Source organism: Rhinoraja longicauda, chromosome 3 (assembly GCF_053455715.1).
Source record: "Rhinoraja longicauda isolate Sanriku21f chromosome 3, sRhiLon1.1, whole genome shotgun sequence".
In the NCBI taxonomy this organism is placed as follows: Eukaryota; Metazoa; Chordata; class Chondrichthyes; order Rajiformes; family Arhynchobatidae; genus Rhinoraja; species Rhinoraja longicauda.
Window position 1 is genome coordinate 11,524,867 of NC_135955.1, and position 21,805 is coordinate 11,546,671.

Below are 21,805 nucleotides of genomic sequence, written 5' to 3' on the forward strand. Positions count from 1 at the left end.
GATGCACTGCAGCAACTTAACCAAGACTCCTGAGATAGCACCTGCTAAATACCATGGCCTCTACCAACTAGAAGGAGGAGGGCACCAAAACCATGGGGTTACCACCACCTGGATTTGCCCTCTAAATCACATACACTCTCCTGACTTGGGTATAAGGTGGGGTCCTGACTTCCCAGCTACTTCATTGGAGACCTTTGAACTACCATTAATCGACTTTATCTTGCACTAAATTGTGTAGCTTGTATCCTTTATCTGTAGATAACTTTAGATAGTTCCTCTGTCCCTCTCTTCCCCTCCTCCTTCCCAGATCTCCCTCTATCTTCCTGTCTCCACCTACATCCTTCCTTTGTCCCGCCGCCCCTGACATCAGTCTGAAGAAGGGTCTCGACCCGAAACGTCACCCATTCCTTCTCTCCCGAGATGCTGCCCAACCTGCTGAGTTACTCCAGCACTTTGTGAATAAATACCTCCTTTATCTGTACATTGTGGACAGCTTGAATGTAATCCAATATGGTCTTTTCTGTGAGTGGATAGCACGCACAAAAAGCTTTTCACTGTATCTCGTGATAATAATAAATTAAACTAAACTATTGCCATTCTTTCATCATCATGGGTCAAAATCTCACAGCTCGCTCCCGAACAGCGTTATAGCTGTCCCCACATCCCAAGGACTGCAGCAGTTCAAGAAGGCAGTTCACCAGCACCTTTTCAAGGGCAGTTAGTGATGGTTAGTGTTGGCCAAGCCTGCAGATCTCATATCAATCAAGTAAATAAAACAATGAATTAATTTAACTGATTTTATAACCGAGAGCTCAAATAAGGAAAAGATGTGTACACGTCACAATAAATGTACAAAATGTACAAAACAAAATCTGTCACATCTTATACAAACTTAATCTGATAGACTTGAGAAGTGAGGCAACAAACAACTAAATAAATCAATCTTGTTTTATTAGCCGTTAAAGTCATTCACAAATAAGACACTTATTTCCAGATAAAGAAGTATGTGACTAAATTAACAAAGTTTATATTATGTTTCTTACACGAAACCCTTCTAACAATGTTTGAGGCTTCAATTCAGTTTGTTCTATATATACATATATGGTGTTGTACAATCTATAGATAATACAATATTTCCATATTAAAAATGCAACTTGCGTAACATATTTTCTGATAGCTGTCCAAAGTAAGATTTTATGCAAATCCCTTCAATATATCCCCTAAAATTACACAGATTAAGACTCTATTAGATTTAAAAGTAATTGTGCAATCAAATTATTTCCCATAAATTAAGGTAAACTGAAGAGCAAACATCTCCCCTTTTGCACTTGGAATTTACTCTTAATGCTTTAAAATGGCTGCAATGCCCTATATCTGCCATTTAAGGAGTGTCCCATCCAGCAACGCAAGGCTCCTGCTATATATCACTTCCTATTTAACTACTTGTTCCCAGAAAAAAAAATTACATGACGTATCCTTCATTATACATTGCCAAAATATACAAATATACGAAAAACTTAGATCTTGCTTCAGCTTTCATGTGTACTCTTTCAGGAAACATTTCAGCCACACCATTTCAAACCAATACCAAAAAAGGTACCACGAGTATCTGCTTCATCCAGTTGTAGTGTTTACTGTTCAGCTTTGAAACTATCCCATAAGCCACATTACAAGTCTTTGTTCATTATTATTCTCAAACAGTTAGGTAATAAAACTTCTGCCCATCTGAAACACCTGCGAGTCTCACACCGTGTACAGTTTCGTACGGTTAACATTCTTCAGCAAAACGGTATCAGGAATGTGGCTTTTGGGTTAAATACTGAGTGGTCTAGTGTCCTGGTGTCAGGATCTGCACTGGACATCCCATGATTAACACATAGGGGTGTGGATTCCCAACCTTAGTTGGCACTTCAAATTCAAATGGTGGATGTTGGACAGTTTCGTTCTGACTCAGCTGGTTGCCAGATAAAGCTCCTTGCAGATTGGTGAAAAAAAATTTGAATGGGAGATGTACGTTACAATGCATGGCTGCACTGCTGGTGGATGAGTAGTAGCCTGACCTATTTCATTCCTCCTTCTCCGCTGAGGTATCTCGCATGGAGGCAGCAAAATCCAAATAAGCAAGAGTGGTTTAGAAATCATTAGAATACCACGGGATACTAGGAGTAACACATTAAAGAACTGCATGTCAATACGCCATATTTGGAAGTGTTTGTAATACAAATTCATTTTTCTTCATTAACCAACAATCAAGTCATTAACTCATATTTTGTATAAACAGATGTGTCAAGAATCCATTTTTCCATGGAAACATGCCTAGTTGATTCAGATCTATAAATACAATGTTTGTTGCGTTGTATAGGGCAAGCTGAATGTCTGTTGGTTTCTACAAAGCAAATGAAAACATGGTGCACCAAAATGGAGGCAGCAAAATCCAAATAAGCAAGAGTGGTTTAAGCTGCAATTCAATTCAGCTCAAAATGCCACATCTGGGTGGATCCAAACTAACTTTAAAATCAAGAGGCAGATATAAAGAACTTTGATACTGTAACGCAATATCAGTTCTTGAACAGCCTCGGCAATTTCAATTACAGGATAGAAAACTACGCAAATATCTCCAGATGGAGAAAAAAAAAGAGCACATGAGATAAGACCTTTGAAAGGACAGCAGAAGACGTTCTCCTTTCTAAACACACAGGAGAAATCTTCCTAAGTTTCACCTTGTGGAAAGTCGTGCTCAAAGGGCAACTCCCCCGGGTTGGAATGCAAACTGGATACACTCAATGTTTTAAAAGAGAAATCTAATATTTCACTTCACTTTAAGTTAATGCAAATCATTCCTCACAGGTACTGGTCAATGCTTGAAACTCATTGACCTCATGGTAAAACCGCAACATTGATCTGCTGGCCCACAGTATGTGGTCAGTGACATCTCTCGGCATTATGCTTCAAAGTATGGCAACACCGTAATTCACAGCACATAACATTGAATCACAAACAGTAAATTTACATTATTACAAAAATGACTACACAAGGACTTGCTCGTAGAAATCTCTCATTTCAAATAGATAAATTATTGCCCACACAGGCAAAGAAAATGAATATCATTTCTGGCCGGTGACCTTTTTTGGGTGGGAATGAAATTGGACAAAAGGCTGGCATGATAAATTAACAGGCAGACATGGTAAACAAATATGAACAAAGCCTAGAGAAGGTGGGAAGAGGGGGTGCAATATGCCAACAGGAATGCTTTTTTTTTGCTTTCAAAGGTAAAGGATTGTTGACTATTTTACCTAAACTTACTAAGTCTGCAACTATGTGTTTTTAGAGCCGACCTCATCTTACTTAATTCTTCTACTGGTGTCTTGAAACATTTCCACCTCTGTATCAAAGAACAGTCGAGATTTTCGTGCGGGCTTCAAAACCCGATTTTACTGCAATAATTTTTTTTTTAAGTTAAAAATGTGGTTTTCTGACCCTTCCGTCATTTCTTTTTTCAGTACAGGATTGTCTTCAGGGTGCAGGACGTGCAGCAAAAAATCATCGTGAAAGGAACTGTGCATTTTTGCAAAGTTTCTGCAGTGACATTCTATGAGCATGAAAACATCCGAAGGTACGATCCTTTGCAGTGCCCTTCCTGGAGAAGATAAAACAGCACGGAGCAGCCTCTTTCGTCACAACCAACAAGTTTATAACTTCAGAAGAGTCCCTTTGATCCTTGGTTTTCAAATTCCGACCAAGCATCGTTCAGCTCCATGAAGATCATTTTGGCATACTCTTCATACGGCTCACCTGTAGCCTGAAGAAAATAAAACAAAAATCATTAAATTCCTTTCCATGATAGCTCTAGTGAGATTTTCTGCATTGTCCATTTGAAAGTTTAAAATACCACGCAGAATTGCACACCAAAAATGTGGCGACGGGTCTCTTTAGGATTCAATATAAGAAAATAACTGCAGATGCTGGTACAAATAGTCATTAAATGGTTCAATAGTCATTAAAACCTGTGTATGCAGTAATTTAAACTTCAATACCCCACATTTATCTATTGTGCTAAAAGGAAAACAAATGTTACATTTAAATCCAATCGCACTATTAGAAATACCGTGCATCTTCCATGTTAAATGTGGACTGTTTCCAGATTTTCATAAGTTCATACATTCATAATTTATCGGAGCAAAATAAGGCCATTCGGCCCATCATCATCCCCGCCATTCAATCATGGCTGATCTATCTTTCCCTCTCAACCCCATTCTCCTGCCTTCTCCCCATAACCTGACACCCATACTTATCAAACTTTTTCAACGTTATCCTGTTGATTTTCAAGACAGTTTCATGCTGTTAACCTTACCTTGTCAGGATGAACCACAAGTATTGCTTTTCTATAGGCTCTCTTCACTTGGTCTGGGTTTACTATATCTGCCATGCCCACGGGTTTCCATTTGGTTTCACCTTCCCATAGTACTGTATGCAGAGTTGACAACAAAGCTCTTATATTTCTCTCCTTTCCTTCAATCCAGTCAAAGATCTAGCAAAGCAATTATCGTTTTAGTTCATATTTCAATTATCTATAAAAATGCATTGAATAATTGTATAAGAAAGAACTGCAAATGCCGGTTTAAATCGAAGGTAGACACAAAATGCTGGAGTAACTCAGCGGGACAGGCAGCATTTCTGGAGAGAAGGGATGGGTGACGTTTCAGGTTGAGACTCGAAACTCGAAACATCACCCATTGCTTCTCTCCAGAAATGCTGCCTGTTCCGCTGAGTTACTCCAGCATTTTGAATAATTGTATGCTGTTTCAGCCTCACGTATGATAAGTTAAGAACAGCACCATTCATTGAAAGGGCCAAAGTATCAGCTAAATCCACATGCGTCGCAAAAATGGAACCGGAAATGACCTTTCAGTTCGTTTTCACGGAAAAGCAAATAAATTAGTATAATTTTAGAGCATTGAACAGTTAATCTTTTCAACTGAAGAAAAAGTCATCCATTGTAAATTTACAGTGGCAACGTTTTCAAAGCTTCATCACAGCACTAGGATATGGGATATGTCCAGGGTTTTAATAGCACTAAGGAATAAATGAGTCATAATCTGGCTGAATGCCAGAATGAACTCAAAGGACTGAATGGTTTACTCCCGTGTTTGTTTACTTCTACCTTTTACCTGTGCAAAGCCTGAACGTCCTGTCTGCAGGTGCACGGTGAGACTATCGTGCAACACCAAGAGCATCACTGAACATTAGCAAGTGCCAGTTCCAGCTATGTGCTGGAGTAACTCAGCATGTCAGGCAGCATCCCTGGAGAACATGGATAAGTAGTATAAGAAGATAACTGCAGATGCTGGTACAAATCGAAGGTATTTATTCACAAAATGCTGGAGTAACTCAGCAGGTCAGGCAGCATCTCGGGAGAGAAGGAATGGGTGATGTTTCGGGTCGAGACCCTTCTTCAGTCTGATAACTTCGAACATGGATAAGTGACGTTTCAGGTCGGGACTCTCATTAGACTGATTTCAGATTAAAGCTGGAAATGTGGAGATCCGTTGAGAAATACAGGCCATTCAGCCCAGTTTGTTCATGCTAAACCAAGATCACTATCTAAAATAATCCTATTTGCCTGTGTTTTTGGTCCTTCTCCCTCTAAACCTTTCCATCCGTGTTGCATTCACAGTACTGGTTAGGAAATATCAATTTCAAACTCAGATATTCGAGGCCTGTATATATTTTACAAACCTTTAGCTTGAGAGGATCCATTTCTTTCGTCATCTCATCCCGTCGCATTTCTGCAATAGTTTTCGGTCCTCTTTTATCCGATGCACTGGAAAATCCCTGATCCGATAACAGATCCTGAAAGTCACTTGCAGATACTTTCGGTTTTGGTCCTGCTGTGTTAGAATAAAATCTTATCAATAGGAATCGACTATTCTTCATTACCGAGCATGAATCATTGACCAAGAAAACATTTTTTAAAGTTGTGGTGGTTTAATCAGAATGGGGGAGTTCAAACCATGATCGCGAGAGATGTTTGAAATTAAGAAGATTTGGATTTAAATAATTTTGAACGTCAGCCTTAAATGAGAGGACTGAGATTTCAGATGAAAGCAAGAAACATGGAGATCCATAAATGAATACCGCATAGAATCAGGCCATTCAGACCAATTTGTCCAAGCTAACCATGATCTCCATCTAAACTAATCCCATTTGCCTGTGTTCAGCCCATAACCCTCTAAACCTTTCTATCCACGTACTTCCAGATGTCTTTATACGTTTTGATTGTACCTGAACCCAGCACCTCCTTTGGCTGCTTGTTCCATATACCTACCACCTGTGTGAAAAACCTGCCCTTCAGATCCGACCAGCGCTCCCCACACACTTACACTATCCTACACACACTAGGGACAATTTACATTTTACAGTTTACGTTTATACCAAGCTAATTAACCTACAAATTGGTACGTCTTTGTAGAGTGTGAGGAAACCGAAGATCTCGGAGAAAACCTACGCAGGTCACGCGGAGAACGTACAAACTCCATACAGACAGCACCCATAGTCGGGATCGAACCCGGGTCTCTGGTGCTGTAAGGCAGTAGCTCTACCGCTATGCCACTGTGCTGCCCTATTTATGGAGTTTGGATTGTATGTAGGATTTCATTAACACGAAGAATTACACATAACACCAAAAAAACCATGCTTGTAATTTATATGTAATACCATGTAATTGAAGCACAGATTATTCTTTTAAGTGGTTTGTAAGAATACTTGAAGAGATTTGGTAGGGGAAAATAGCAAACCAAAACGTACCAAATCCAGGCCCTCGGATGCCTCGTTCCTCCCGCATTCCGATTACGCTGAAACTCAAGTTGTAGTTAGGCTTGTTCTGGGCTGCTGCTTTTGCCTGTGATGGCCTTGGGAGTGGTGCTTGCTTCCGTGACGAAGTGCTGCCGCCCAATGTCCGACCTGCTTGCCTCGAACTGCTGCCCATTGCTGGCGGCGTGGTCTTCTGAGCGCTTGACCCTCCTGATGTGAACCCTCCACTCGCCGAACCTGGCACAGCACCACACACAGTCATTAACAGCACAGCAAGACAACTATAACTTCCACAAACACCCCTCTCACACCCACCCCTCTCTTCCTCCCCTTCCTCCACTAAATGTCCATTAACCAGCGCCACTGTCTGCAACGATGTATCCCTCTTGGGCTCACATCCGTCTCTAGTCACCGATCGGCCTGTCAGGGAACCTCCTTGTCTGAGGTGTAGGAAAATAACTGCAGATGCTGGTACAAATCGAAGGTACCACAAAATGCTGGAGTAACTCAGCGGGTCCGGCAGCTCAACATTTCGTTTTGCTCAACACCTTCGCTCAGTCCGCCTTAACCAACCTGATCTCCCGGTGGCTGAGCACTTCAACTCCCCCCTCCCACTCCCAGTCTGACCTTTCTGTCATGGGCCTCCTCCAGTGCCATAGTGAGGCCCACCAGAAATTGGAGGAACAGCACCTCATATTTCGCTTGGGCAGCTTGCAGCCCAACGGTATGAACATTGACTTCTCCAACTTTAGATAGTTCCTCTGTCTCTCTCTCTTCCCCCCCCCCCTCCCCCTTCCCAGTTCTCCCACTGTCTTCCTGTCTCCACCTATATCCTTTCTTTGTCCCTCCCGTCTGACATCAGTCTGAAGAAGGGTCTCGACCCGAAACGTCACCCATTCCCTCTCTCCTAGATGCCGCCTGACCTGCTGAGTTACTCCAGCATTGTGTCTGAGGTCAACTGTTGCCAGCCCTGATTTGTCTTGGGTTTTTCTCGCTTCAAATCCCCCGACTCCCCCCCCCCCCCCCTTGACTCCGTCCCCTCCAGCCCCACTACAGTCTGAAGAAGGGTCCCGACCCCAAACATCACTTGTCCATTTTCTCCAGAAATGCTGCCCGACCCACTGAGTTACTCCAGCATTTTGCATCTATCAACTCGACCAATTTATATGATTTCATCTGTGGATACAGGTAATTCTACCGTAACAAGTGTTTCCAGACCGGTGATTAAATATAATGTGAGCGATGAATCGGGGAACATTGTTTATGTTTCGGGGGGGGGGCGAATCACGATTTTAAACGGGAACTAGGCATCCATTTAACCGTTATTTTGGAAATTCACAAGCAGAAACAAAGAGTTGGCTTGGAAAGAAAACAGTCAAGGGAATTGGTGAATATAACCTCCCGCAATACATCATTGTCTCCAAAGAACACAGTTTGTTAGTTTCACCGTAGGTGGCCATTCAAATTGATAAACAATTAATCGCTTCTATCGATATTTGTGTAACGATACTCTATTAATCGATGTAACATGTAGTCAGATTGGATGTTCAGTTCAGTTTAGTTTATTGTCACGTGTACCGAGCAGAGGGATGGGGAGAGGGAGAGGGGTGGGGAGAGGGAGGGGGAGAGATTTCAGTTTAGTTTACTGTACCGTGTACCGAGGTGCAGTGAAAAGCTTTTGTTGCGCGCTAACCAGCCAGCGGAAAGACAATACATGATTACAATCGAGTCGTTCAGTGTACAGAGACATGATAAGGGAATAACGTTTAGTACAAGGTAAAGCCCGATCACAGATAGTCCGAGGGACCCCGAAGATGTAGCTAGTAGTTCAGCACTGCTGAAGGATGGTTCAGTTGCCTGACGGCAGCTGGAAAGAAACTGTCCCTGAATTTAGAGGTGTGCGTTTTCAGACTTCTATACCTTTTGCCTGATGGGAGGGGAGAAGTGGGAGTGGCCAGGGTGCAACTCGTCCTTGATGACTTATTATTGGCTTGCAGTAACAAATGTAAACTAATTATTAAAAAGACCTTTGTTTTTGAAAGTCCTGCAGGAAAAAAAACTTTGCTATTATAGAGTCTGAAGCTCTATAACCCCTAAACCCCCTTTTCCCCATTGGCACAATTGTTTTTCCAATGTGATTTTCTTTCACACGGGGTTTCTTAGGAACTATCACATTACAGCAGAACTACCTGTATTCCTTGCATCTTCCCATGTGCACAATGCAACAAATTACAACCAGTTATTTTATATTATATACTGCGCCATATCAAACAGTGCGCTTCTTCAACAGCCCGTGGAGGTCAAAGATGGGGCAGTATTGGCAAGGATGGAAGTGCAGGTGATGGCAGTCGAGTTCAAGAAGAAAAATTACCTGACAAGCCTGAGGCAAGGTTACCGATATCAGCGAACGGATCAAAGCTCTGCGACTTTGACTGACCAAACGATGTACCTGATGAAGCCCCGGGCGCAGAGGTTGAAGTAAAAGTTGAACCTACAACAGGAACAACCCAACGCATTTTAGTTACAGGTGAACTCTTAAGGATAACGGAGTGAGGGGGTATGGGGAGAAGGCAGGAACGGGGTACTGATTGAGAGTGATCAGCCATGATCGCATTGAATGGCGGTGCTGGCTCGAAGGGCTGAATGGCCTACTCCTGCACCTATTGTCTATTGTCTATTGAAGGGCCGAATGGCCTCCTCCTGCACCTATTGTCTATTGAATAACATCTGAGCCATATGTCATACAAGGTGAACAATATCTGAACAACTTTTAAGACATTAGTTTAGTTTACTTGAGTTTAGAGATACAGTGCGGAAACAGGCCCTTCGGCCCACCGAGTCTGCGCTGCCCAAGCGATCCCCGCACCTCAATACTATCCTAAACTAGGGACAAATTTTACATTTACACCAACCCAATTAACCTACAAACCTGTACGTCTTTGGAGTGTGGGAGGAAACCAAAGTTCTCGGAGAAAACCCACGGGGGTCATGGGGAGACAAACTCCATAGAGACAAGCACCCATAGCCAGGATCGAACCCGGGTCTCTGACGCTGTAAGCGCTGTGAGGCAGCAACTCTACCCTTGCACCATCATGTCCCCCCGTCCCCCCGAGTTACATCTCTGTATAGATGTCCTTCAACTAATAACTTAATATAATTAAAATTAACATGCTAACTACGTAAGTGCACAATTATCAACAGCAAAGAAGCTTTGTCGTGAAACAAAGTTACAAAGATGACTGCTTTAATAAAAACAGAAAATGCTGGAAAAACATAGCAGGTCAGGCAGTATCTGTGGAAAGAGAAAGAATCCAACATTTCATATCAGGACATTTGGGTAGGATAGCTTTAGAAGGATATGGGCCAAACACAGGCAGGTGGGACTCGTGTAGATGGGACATGTTGGTCGGTGTGGGCAGGTTGGGCCGAAGGGCCTGTTTCCATGCTGCATAGTTCTATGATTCTATCTGAGACCCTTCATCAGAACTTACCTTTTTCAGCATTTTCTGATTTTCTTTTAAATTTTCAGTGTCTGGAGTTTTGTTTTGATTACTGCTTTAATATTTAGAGAATTGCAATTATTTCAGTACTGTGTACAGAGAGAAATGCTTTATTCCAAAATCAGGGAGCATTTGATCAAAGGCAAAGCTCTTCCCAGATGACAAATGACCTACAACCTGCACCTATGAAGGAGAGACTGGTGGGCTGCTGGCTGTCGCAAGGCTGCAGGCACCTTCAGCCATGTGGGAATTCGTGTCACAGCAATATCTGAACAGTCGAGATTTAATTATATCTCCCTTGGTCATAGAGTGATACAGCATGGAAACAGGCTCTCCACCTCAACTTGCCCACACCGGCCAACACGTCCCATCTACACTAGTCCCAGCTGCCCGAGTTTGGGCCCAGACGGGAAGCAAAGAGTAGGAATTAACGGGTCTTTTTCAAAATGGCAGGCAGTGACTCGTGGGGTGCTGCAAGGCTCAGTGCTGGGATCCCAGTTATTTACAATATATATATTAACAATTTAGACGAAGGAATCTCCAATTTGCAGATGACACAAAGCTGGGTGGCAGTGTGAGCTGCGATGTGGATGCTGTAAGGCTGCAGGGTGACTTGGATAGGTTGGGTGAGTGGGCAGATGCATGGCAGATGCAGTATTATGTGGATGAATGTGAGGTTATCTGCTTTGGTGGCAAGAACAGGAAGGCAGATTATTATCTGAATGGTGTCAAATTAGGAAAAGGGAAGGTACAAAGAGACTTGGGTGTGCTTGTACATCAGTCACTGAAAGTAAGCATGCAGGTACAGCAGGCAGAGAAGAAAGCTAATGGCATGTTGGCTTTCATTGCAAGAGGATTTGAGTTTAGGAGCAAGGAGGTCCTACTGCAATTGTACAGGGCACTGATGAGACCGCACCTGGAGTATTGTGTGCAATTTTGGTCTCCTAATTTGAGGAAGGACATTATTGTTATTGAGGAAGTGCAGCGTAGGTTCACCAGGTTCATTCCCGGGATGGCGGGACTGACATATGATGAAAGAATGGATTGGCTGGGCTTATCTTCACTGGAATTTAGAAGGATGAGAGGGTATCTTATAGGATCATATAAAATTATTTAGGGATTGGACAGGCTAGATGCAGGAAAATTGTTCCTGATGTTGGGAGAGTCCAGAACCAGGGATCACAGTTTAAGAATAAGGGGTAGGCCATTTAGGACTTAGATGATGAATTTTTTTTTCTGTGGAATTCTCTAACACAGATTGCAGTGGAGGCCAGTTCACTGGATATATTCAAGAGAGAGTTGGATATAGCTCTTCGGGCTAACGGAATCAAGTGATATGGGGAGGAAGCAGGATCGAGATACTGATTCTGGATGATCAGCCATGGTCACATTGAATGGCGGCGCTGGCTCGACTTGAAATAGGCCGACTCCTGCACATATTTTCTATGTTTCTATATCCCTCTAAACCTGTCCTATCCATGTACCTGCCTAAATGTTTCTTACACATTCAGGTCGGTACAGACATTGTGGGCCGAAGGGCCTGTTCCTGTGCTAGACCTTTCCACGCCCTCCGTTACTATTTCCAGCATCTGCAGTTTCCTTGATTTTTCAGATGCCACATCTCATCCCCCGTTTGTTTTCATGAAGCAAAAGCCCCACTAGCAGTATGACTGAGCAAGATTTTTTTTAAAGTTATATTACTTTGTACTGCAGTACCGAAGGCAGCTTGGTTATTCTGCTGTGGAATTGAGCTGCTATTGGAGGCCCATACGTCCCAGTCACTCATCAGGTCCGGCTGACTAGCAGATGATGATACTTTTAAAGACTCAGGTGGTCCTGCAGCCCCTGGAAAGCAAACACAATTGATGAGTATGTGCCCCGGTAGTTTCCCAGAATTGTTAGAATACTCAGGATATTAAAAAGCAACAGCCAAGAAAGTAATCAAATATTCAGTGAAAAACTGCAAAATCACTTCAACGATCACTATTGTTAGGCAGGGCAGGCACGGTGGCGCAGCAGTAGAGTTGCTGCCTTACAGCGCCAGAGATCCGGGTTCGATCCTGATTAAGGGTGCTGTCTGTACGGGGTTTGCACGTTCTCCCCGTGACCTGCACGGGTTTTCACCGGCTTCTTCCCACACTCGAACGATATACAGGTTTGTAGGTTAATTGGCTTTTGGTAAAATTGTAAATTACATAGAAAATAGGTGCAGGAGTAGGTCATTCGGCCCCTCGAGGCAGCACCGCATTTCAATACGATCATGGCTGATCATTCCAAAATCAGTACCCCAAAATCGTCCCTAGTAGTGCTGGTGTACGGGGTGATCGCTGGTCAGCGTGGACCTGGTAGGCCGAAGGGGAAGGTGTCTGTGCTGTATCTCTAAAGTCTGAAGTATTAGAATCTCATTCCAAATAAGGGTATTAATTAGGGTATAAATTCCCTTGCTTCATTGCTTCTTTCAAATTATGCTTTGAGAAACTGTTGAGGAAAAATAAGGTCCCTGGGAAACACAATGATTTTTTTGAAGTTTAATAGATTTTTCCACTTGACAAAGGAGGACAGTGAAGCTCATACTTCTTCGGCCCAAAGCCTAACGGGCGTTCAGTCATTGAGTTTTTTCAACGTGGAAACAGACAGTTTCCGGATATTAAGGAAGTCAAAGGATACTACATTGGTGGAAAGAACAACCGGGCTCAATCAAGTTTGGCAAAATAAAAATAAGTTATCAAAATAAGTCATTTGAATGCATGCCTCTGTGCATAAAACAACGGAGAGTTTATCAAGATTTAATACCAGAGCAACAAGGTGACATAATGAAATTGGAGTCAGGCCATTGCATGATACAATAATGAAACACTTCTGCACACAAGTAGTACCAGGTCTTTACTGAGTACCAGATTCAAAACCAGGGTTTGTGGCATAAGCCATTCATGATCAACTTAATTGTGATCCAGACTTTCATTCCAATGTTCCCCGAGAATAAGCCAAGACAATTGTACAACTTTGTGATATAACAAAATATTTGCTGCCTGTTTGATTTTTTTTTTCTTCTAATGTCTGCTTCCGATTGAAAATGTAATTTAGATTTGCCTCGGCTGTTCATAACAAGTTCAGTTGAAGAAGGTCCAAAGAGAGGTCTCGACCCGAAACGTCGGCAATTCCTTCTCTCCAGAGATGCTGCCTGACCCGCTGAGTTACTCCAGCATTTTGTGTTTATCTCGGTGTAAACCGGCACCTGCAGTTTCTTCCTACACGTACACAGTTTGTCTTTGTTCCAGAAAACATTAATTGACTTATCGCAGCTCATGTAAAATGTAGTTAGTAATTATAAACGTGGTTTCTATGCCACCCATAAAAAATCATTAACTACTTTCAATATTCACCAAGTGGTAGCAGGTTATGTAAAACATTTTGGGAAGAAGTTTTAATTCATGTTTTCTTGGTGGAAAGAGAAAGGAACATGTATTTTCAACGTGAACACACGAGGACTAGAAAGTCACATCTAAGAGAGGACTTGTAGTTTGGGCAGAGGCATCCAGCAGCTACGAATTATAGAGTTATAGAGTGATACAGCGTGGAAACAGGCTCTTTGGCCCAACTTGCCCACACCGGCCAACATGTCCTAGCTCCACTAGTCCCACCTGCCCGCGTTTGGTCCATATCCCTCCAAACCTTTCCTATCCATGTACCTGTCCAACTGTTTCTTAAACGTTGGGATAGTCCCAGCCTCAACTGCCTCCTCTGGCAGCTTGTTCCACACAGTAACCACCCTTTGTGTGAAAAAGCTGTCCCTCAGATTCTTATTAAATCTTTTCCCCTTCGCCTTCAACCTATGACCTCTGGTCCTTGATTCCCCTACTCTGGGCAAGAGACTCTGTGCACCTACCCGATCTATCCCTCACATGATTTGAAACACCTCGACAAGATCACCCCTCATCCTCCAGCGCTCCAAGGAATAGAGTCCCAGAGTTGTGAGAATGTTCCCCTGCATTGAATAAATTCAAAGAGACACTAAGCAAAGGTGGAAGAATGTAGTGAGGATCACAGAGACAACTTTACCCATGTTGAAGAAATCTGAGCTGGAGGATGGGTGAGGCAGATCATTTGTGGACGACAACGACGTAGGATTAGGACTGAAAAATTCTCCAAATAAATCTGGCTCGGCTTGATCAGGCTTGTCTGTCAGCAATCCAGTACCAAACGGATCAAAGGAGTCTGCTGACAAAAAAGAAATAAGATTGGTTTAATGCTTTTGCTTGTTATCAATCCGTCACTGATCAATCTGTAGTGCACCAGGGCAACTTGCATTGGTCTAAATTTGAACAAACCATGAGCAGGTGACTGGGGAGGAGCCTTTACCTTTGTGCATGGTGCTGGCATATTTGGACTATCATATTCAGCATGATGAATCTTTCAGATTAATAGCTGTGGTGAAAAGGTGCCAAATCATTCAACGGTTCAGTGACATTTGTTTCGTTTAGTTTAGAGGTACAGCGCAGAAACGGGCCCTTCGGCCCACCGAGTCCACACCAACCATCGATCCCCGCACACTAGCTCTATCCTACACATACGCGGGGCAATTTACACTTATACCAAGCCAATTAACCGACAAACCTGTACGTCTTTGGAGTGTGGGAGGAAACCAAAGATCTTGGAGAAAACTCACGCGGTCACGGGGAGAACGTACAAACTCTGCGCAGACGGCACCCGTAGTCGGGATTGAACCTGGGTCTCCGGTGCTGCAAGCACTGTACGGCAGCAACTCTACCGCTGTGCCACCGTGCCGCCCTTGATTTAAAGAGATTACAAAGTGGATATAAAAAGGAGATACAGTGGGCGGCAGAGTGGTGGAGCGGTGGAGTCGCTGCCTCACAGCGCAGAAACTCGGGTTCGATCCTGACTGCAGGGGCTCTCTGCATGAAATTTGTGCATTCTCCCTGTGATCGCGTTCTCCCTGTGTTTCTACGGATGCAGTTTACTCCCACATCGCTTTGTAGGTTAATTGGTTTCTGTACAATTGTCCCGAGTGTGTAGGATAGAACTAAGGGTGATCGTGGGTCGGCGCGGACTCGGTGGGCCGAGTGGCCTGTTTCTACGCTGTATCTTTAAACAAAACCATGTAACATGCAGACGGTGGAGAATATGTGGAAGTCTCCTGCAGATGATTGCAGAGACTCAGTCATTGAGATAATTCCTAGCAGAAATTAATATTTCTGCATACTATAGAAATCGAAGGACATGGACATAACAGGAAGGTGAAAGTGGGTTAGACAATCAGCCGTAACCTTGATGAATGCTGTGGCCGACCAACATCAGATGTACACTCCTGCTCCGAATTCTTACATTTACCATTTTACATTTTACTTGCACTTTTACCAGAATTCTGCCTGGATTAGAGAGTTTCAGTTCCACAAAGGTGTTTGATAAACCTGGATTGTTTTCTCCAGAACGTCGGAGTTTGAGGAGATCCACTGGGTGGCGCCGTAAGCGATGGCAGCCTCACTAACAGTCTGTCTGTCTTTTTTGTTATTTTTTGTGTGCTTTAAAATGTATGTGTTAATGTTCTCTGGTTTGTTATGTTGGGGGGGGGAGGATTGGGGCAGACTTTTTTGTTTTTCAATCTCTTACCTTGCCGGAGATGCGATTGTTTTCTGGATCGTTCTCCGATCGCTCTGAGGCCTAACCCGCGGGGCCGTGGACTTACCATCGGAGCCTGTGATCCCTTGACGGGGCTAGTCGAACCTGCAGCTTTGGAGCTTCCCGGCATCAGTCTCTACCAGACTGCGGATTTCACCATCGAGGAGCTCACAGTCGGGTAGAGACCGATGTCGGGAAGCTCCAAAGCCGCAGGAGGTTCGACTAGCCCCGACCTAGGGTCCGATCGCCGGGCGCGGGGGAGCTGAGATCCCCCCCACCTACCCCCCCCCCCCCAATAAGGGAGCTTTATCGCCCCAACGTGGAGGGCCCGACTGCTGGCTACAGGAGCCAAGATCGTCCCGTCAACGGAAGATTCGAGGCCCCCGACTGCGAGAGGAAAAAGGGAAGAGATTTAACTTTTTTTCCGCCTTCCATCACAGTGAGGAATGTGGGGGAGTCACTCTGGTGGATGTTCATATTAAAATGCATTTTGTGTGTTTTGTTGCTTTTTATTGGTATGACTGTATGGCAAATCAAATTCCTCGTATGTTGCAAAACATACTTGGCTAATAATGTATGATTATGATTATCATTATGATTATGATATACGTATATAAAATTAGGAAAGGCATATACAGGGTGGACAGTCAGAAACTTTTTCCCCAGGGTGGAAATGTCCAACACTAATGGGCATAGTTATAAGATGAGAGGGTGAAAGTTTAATGAAGTGCGGGGCAGGTTTTTTTTACGCAGAGAATGGTGTGGGCCTGGAACGCATTGCCAGGGGTGGTGGAGGAGGCAGATACGATAGTGGCGTTTATGAGGCTTTTAGATAGGCAGATGGAAGTGCAGGGAATAGAGGGACATGGGTCATATGCAGGCAGATGAGATCGGTTTAACTTGGCATCATGCTCAGCACAGACAATGTGGGCTGATGAGCCCGTTCCTGTGCTGCATTGTTCTCTGGTCGAAGGATTACTGCATAGAAACAAGTCATTTAACCATGGATCACCTGTTCTCACAAGTTCTATGTTATTCCACTTCCAGATCACTAATGGGGCAGCTAGAAGTACACACAATACTCCACATATAATCAAAGCTTTACAAGGAAGAAGGGTCTCGGCGGATCAGGCAACATCTCTGGAGGCCATGCATAGGCGACGTTTCGGATCGTGACCCTTTCTCAGAATAATTGTAGGAAAGGGGAGAAAGCTGGATGAGAGGTGGGGCGGGACAAAGCCTGGCAAGTGATAGGTGAAATGTGTAGGACCGAACTGCAGATGCTGGTTTACACTGAAGATAGACGCAAAATGCTGGAACTACTCAGCAGTTTCAGGCAACAGCTCTGGAGAAAAGGTACAGGTCGACGTTTCGACCTGAAACCTCACCTATTCCTGTTCTCCAGAGATGCTGCCTGACCCGCTGAGTTGCTCCAGCATTTTGTGTCCATCTTATGTAATAGGCGAATGCAGGTGAGGGGGAATTTTGAGTGTCAGATGGTTGGACAAAGGCCAGGGATGAAAAGAAAACAGAAGGTTGCAAGATAAGTAGAAAGAGGAGTGAAATATTAAACTAGAAGAGATATCTGTGGATGGTGATAGGGGGGAAGGGGAGTGAAGTGGAAAGAGGGGCAGGATAGTGGGAGAAATGGATGAATGGCTGGGTGGGCCAAAGGGAAGGGTGAGGGGGGTGGGGGTGGGGGGAGGGGGGGGGGGGGAGAGAACTTTAATTATATCCTCATTTAAGATTTGGTGAAAACGGAGTGCATTGTTTGTGCATTATTTAGGATGAGAGGGGATCGTACAGAAACATATGAAATTCTTAATGGATTGGACATGCTAGATGCAGGAAAAATGTTCCCATGTTGGGGGAGTCCAGAACCAGAGGTCACAGTTCACGAATAAGGGGTAGGCCGTTTAGGACTGAGATGAGGAAAAACTTTTTCACCCAGAGAGTTCTGGAATTCCACAATTCCAGAGTGTGGAATTCTCAGCCACAGAAGGCAGTGGAGGCCAATTCACTGGATGTTTTCAAGAGAGAGTTAGATTTAGCTCTTAGGGTTAATGGAATCAAGGGAGATGGGGAAAAAAGCAGGAATGGGGTATTGATTTTGGATGATCAGCCATGATCATATTGAATATGATGGCTCGAAGGGCCGAATGGCCTTCTCTTGCACCTATTTTCTATGTATCTGTGTGTCTACTTAAGGAGGAGACAAGGCGTTGTGCGATATTTTCCTCAATCTCTACACCTGCTGGTACAAAGGCTCGCCACCGATTTTCCAGCAACTAGTGGTCTGCCCCCCCCCCCCCCACTCCCACCCCTCCCTTTAATCTGGACAAATTCCCCCCCTTCCCCCCCAATTCCTCTTGAAAATGTGGCATCTAGGATGGCTGAGGCGACCAACCTCAACCTCATTGGGACTACCGCACCGATCGGCTGGGGCTTTGGAACTCCAGCCCGGCTATAGCCGGCAGATCCTTTCCCATAGCCGACTTCCACAGCCGATCGACAGGTCGAATTTGCCTCCTGCGGCCTGTAGCCGACTTCCACGACCAACTTTGCGGGGCTGGTATCTCGGTCACCCAAGTCCGTGACCTCTGTGGTTCCGGCTAAAGGGATAATATGGCAAGTGCTCTGGAACCAAGAGGTTCCAGATTCTATATTCTAATCTCTTAACAATTACCTCTGGGCACCGTGTTATAGGAAAGTTGTTGTCAAGCTGGAAAGGGTGCAGAGAAGATTTACGAGGATGTTGCCAGGGCACAAGGGTGAGTTATATGGAGAGGTCGGGCAGGCTAGGACTATTCCTTGGAGCACAGGAGAGCGAGGGGCGATCTTATAGAGGTGTACCGCATTCAGAAAGTATTCAGACCCCTTCACTTTTTCCACATTTTGCTACGTTACAGCCTTATTTTAAAATGGATTAAATTCTTTTTTTTTTATCATCAATCTACACACACAATACTAAAAAAGCGAAAACAGGTGTTAGAATTTTTTGCAAAGTAATTAAAAAGAAATAACTGAAAAATCACATTTACAAAAGTATTCAGACCCTTTACTCAGTACTTTGTTGAGGCACCTTTGGCAGCGATTACAGCCTCGTCTTCTTGGGTATGACGTTACAAGCTTGGCACACCTGTATTTGGATAATTTCTCCCATTCTTCTCTGCAGATCCTCTCAAGCTCTGTCAGGTTGGATGGGGAGCGTCGATGCACAGCTATTTTCAGGTCCCTCCAGAGATGTTCGATCGGGCTCTGGTTGGGCCACTCAAGGACATTCACAGACTTGTCACAAAGCCACTCCTGCATTGTCTTGGCTGTGTGCTTAGGGTCGTCGTCCTGTTGGCAGATGAACCTCCGCCCCAGTCTGAGGTTCAGAACGCTCTGGAGCAGGTTTTCATCAAGGATCCCTCTGTACTCTGCTCCGTTCATCTTTCCCTCGATCCTGACTAGTCTCCCAGTTCCTGTTGCTGAAAAACATCCACACAGCATGATGCTGCCACCACCATGCTTCACCATAGGTATGGTATTGGCCAGGTGATGAACGATGCCGCTTGGCATTCAGGCCAAAGAGTTAAATCTTGGTTTCATCAGACCAGAGAATCTTGTTTCTCATGGTCTGAGAGTCCTTTAGGTGCCTTTTAGCAAACTCCAAGCGGGCTGTCATGTGCCTTTTACCGAGGAGTGGCTTCCATCTGGCCACTACCATAAAGGCCTGATTGGTACAGTTATAGTTGTCCTTCTGGAAGGTTCTCCCATCTTCACAGAGGAACTCTGGAACTCGAACAAAGTGACCATCGAGTTCTTGGTCACCTCCCTGACCAAGGCCCTTCTCCCCTGATTGCTCAGTTTGGCCGGGCGGCCAGCTCTATGAAGAATCCTGGTGGTTCCAAAGTTCTTCCATTTAAGAATGACAGAGGCCACTGTGCTCTTCGGGACCTGCAGGGCAGCAGAACTTGTTCTCTACTTATCCCCAGATCTGTGTCTCGACACAATCCTGTCTCGGAGGTCTACGGACAATTCCTTCATCTTCATGGCTTGGTTTTTGCTCTGACATGCACTGTCAACTGTGGAACCTTATATAGACAGGTATGTGCCTTTCCAAATCATGTCCAATCAATTCAATTTACCATTGGTGGACTCCAATCAATTTGTAGAAGCATCTCAAGGATAATCAATGGAAACAGGATGAACATCACCTCAATTTTGAGTGTCATAGCAAAGGTCTGAATACTTATCTAAATGTGATATTTCAGTTATTTCTTTTTAATTACTATGCAAAAATTTCTAAACTCTTTTCGCTTTTTTATTATGGGGTATTGTGCGTAGATTGATGATTAAAAAAAAAGAATTTAATCCATTTTAAAATAAGGCTGTAACATAGCAAAGTGTGGAAAAAGTGAAGGAGTCTAAATACTTTCTGAATGCACTGTACAAAATCATGAGAGGAATAGTGCAGGTTGACGCACAGATTCTCTTGCCCAGAGTAGGGGAATCGAACACCAGAGGACATAGGTTTAAGGTAAAGGGGGAAATATTTAATAGGAACTTGATGGGTAACTTTTTCAAACAAAGATGTACAGGTTTGTAGGATAATTGGCGGTACAATTGTAAATTGTCCCTAGTGTGTGATGAATACTTTAAGTGCGCGGGATTGCTGGTTGGCATGGACTCGGGTGGGCCGTGCTGTGTCTCTGAACTAAACTAAACTAAAGGGTGGTGGGCAGATGGAACGAACAGTTGGTGGAGGTAGTTGAGGCAGGTCGTATCGCAACGTTTAAGGAACATTGAGACAGGTACATGTTTAGAGGGATATGGGCCAAATGCAGGCGGGCGGGACTAGTGTGGATGGTCGGTGTAGGCGATGGGCCGAAGGACCAGTTTCCACGCTGTGTGACTCTGTGACAATCAAAATATCCGGCGATAACCGAAAGAGCATCCGCTGTAGATGGATCGAGTGGCCACGAGTGATATCTGCTGAACGTACCTGCTGAGGCCTGCGCCGGCGGAGCTGCGGGAACTGGTTCCACCGACGGTGGAGGTGCCGTACTGAAGAAGAAATCGTCCCCTCCCCCAATGAGGTCCGTGGAGCTGTCCTGGTGCGCGTCAGGTGGAGCTCCAGAAAACAAATCATTCAGCAGGTCGGCGTTGCTGGACGAGCTCTTCATCTCCACTGCCGGAGGAGCCACGTCAGGCTGGGGGTCGCTGTGGAGACCCAGCAGGTCCACGCTGTCCTCGGAAGGACGCCTCTCACCTTGCTCCGCCGCCCCCTCCATGTCCACCTCGAAGAAGAAGCTGACCTTGTTCACTTGTTCCGAGTCGGGCTCAGTTGGGCTCTCCGGTTCATCGGCCCTCACGGAACCGCATTCACCGGTAAAAGCCGCAAACCCCTCGTCCGACGGACTGCATTCCTCCTCCAGGTCGGGATGGTCATCGTCTGGAGACTGTTCCTCGGCAGTTCCAGGGTCCTCCTTTCCCTCTGGTAAACAAGCACAGTTTTAGGTCTAAAATTACTAAGTTCGCACGAACCATTAAAATCTGCATCAGCTTACTTCCTTTTCAGTATTTACTTACTACCAATCTGACCTTTCTGGCCTGGGCCTCCTCCATTGCCCAGCGCAAATTGGAGGAACAACACCTCATATTTCGCTTTTGTGGCTTACACCCCAGCGGTATGAACACTGACCGGAAACGTCACCTATCCATGTCCTCAGGAGATGCTGCCTGACCCGCTGAGTAAACTCCAGCACTTTCCCCCACCCCCATCCCTTACCAGTTCATGCCAGTTAACTCAAAGCAGATCAGTATAAGAAAATAACTGCAGATGCTGGTACAAATCGAAGGTATTTATTCAC

General features: G+C 44.5%; 1 protein-coding gene across 7 annotated transcripts in view; it reads right to left on the reverse strand.

Moving 5' to 3' along the window:
• Positions 1-810: 810 nt before the first annotated feature.
• Positions 811-21,805, reverse strand: part of gak (cyclin G associated kinase) — a 113,017-nt gene continuing 92,022 nt past the window's right edge. For 3 of the 7 annotated variants that reach the window (XM_078431553.1, XM_078431601.1, XM_078431611.1), the window contains 8 exons: positions 20,938-21,429; positions 14,370-14,528; positions 12,012-12,155; positions 9,182-9,301; positions 6,805-7,047; positions 5,737-5,888; positions 4,352-4,528; positions 811-3,799 (listed from right to left, as the gene is read on the reverse strand). In XM_078431553.1, the coding sequence (XP_078287679.1) occupies positions 3,698-3,799; positions 4,352-4,528; positions 5,737-5,888; positions 6,805-7,047; positions 9,182-9,301; positions 12,012-12,155; positions 14,370-14,528; positions 20,938-21,429 (1,589 nt within the window). In that variant the 3' untranslated portion in view covers positions 811-3,697. The remainder of the gene's footprint in view (positions 3,800-4,351; positions 4,529-5,736; positions 5,889-6,804; positions 7,048-9,181; positions 9,302-12,011; positions 12,156-14,369; positions 14,529-20,937; positions 21,430-21,805) is intronic. The other 4 variants (XM_078431562.1, XM_078431583.1, XM_078431573.1 and 1 more) reach the window with 4 other exon arrangements.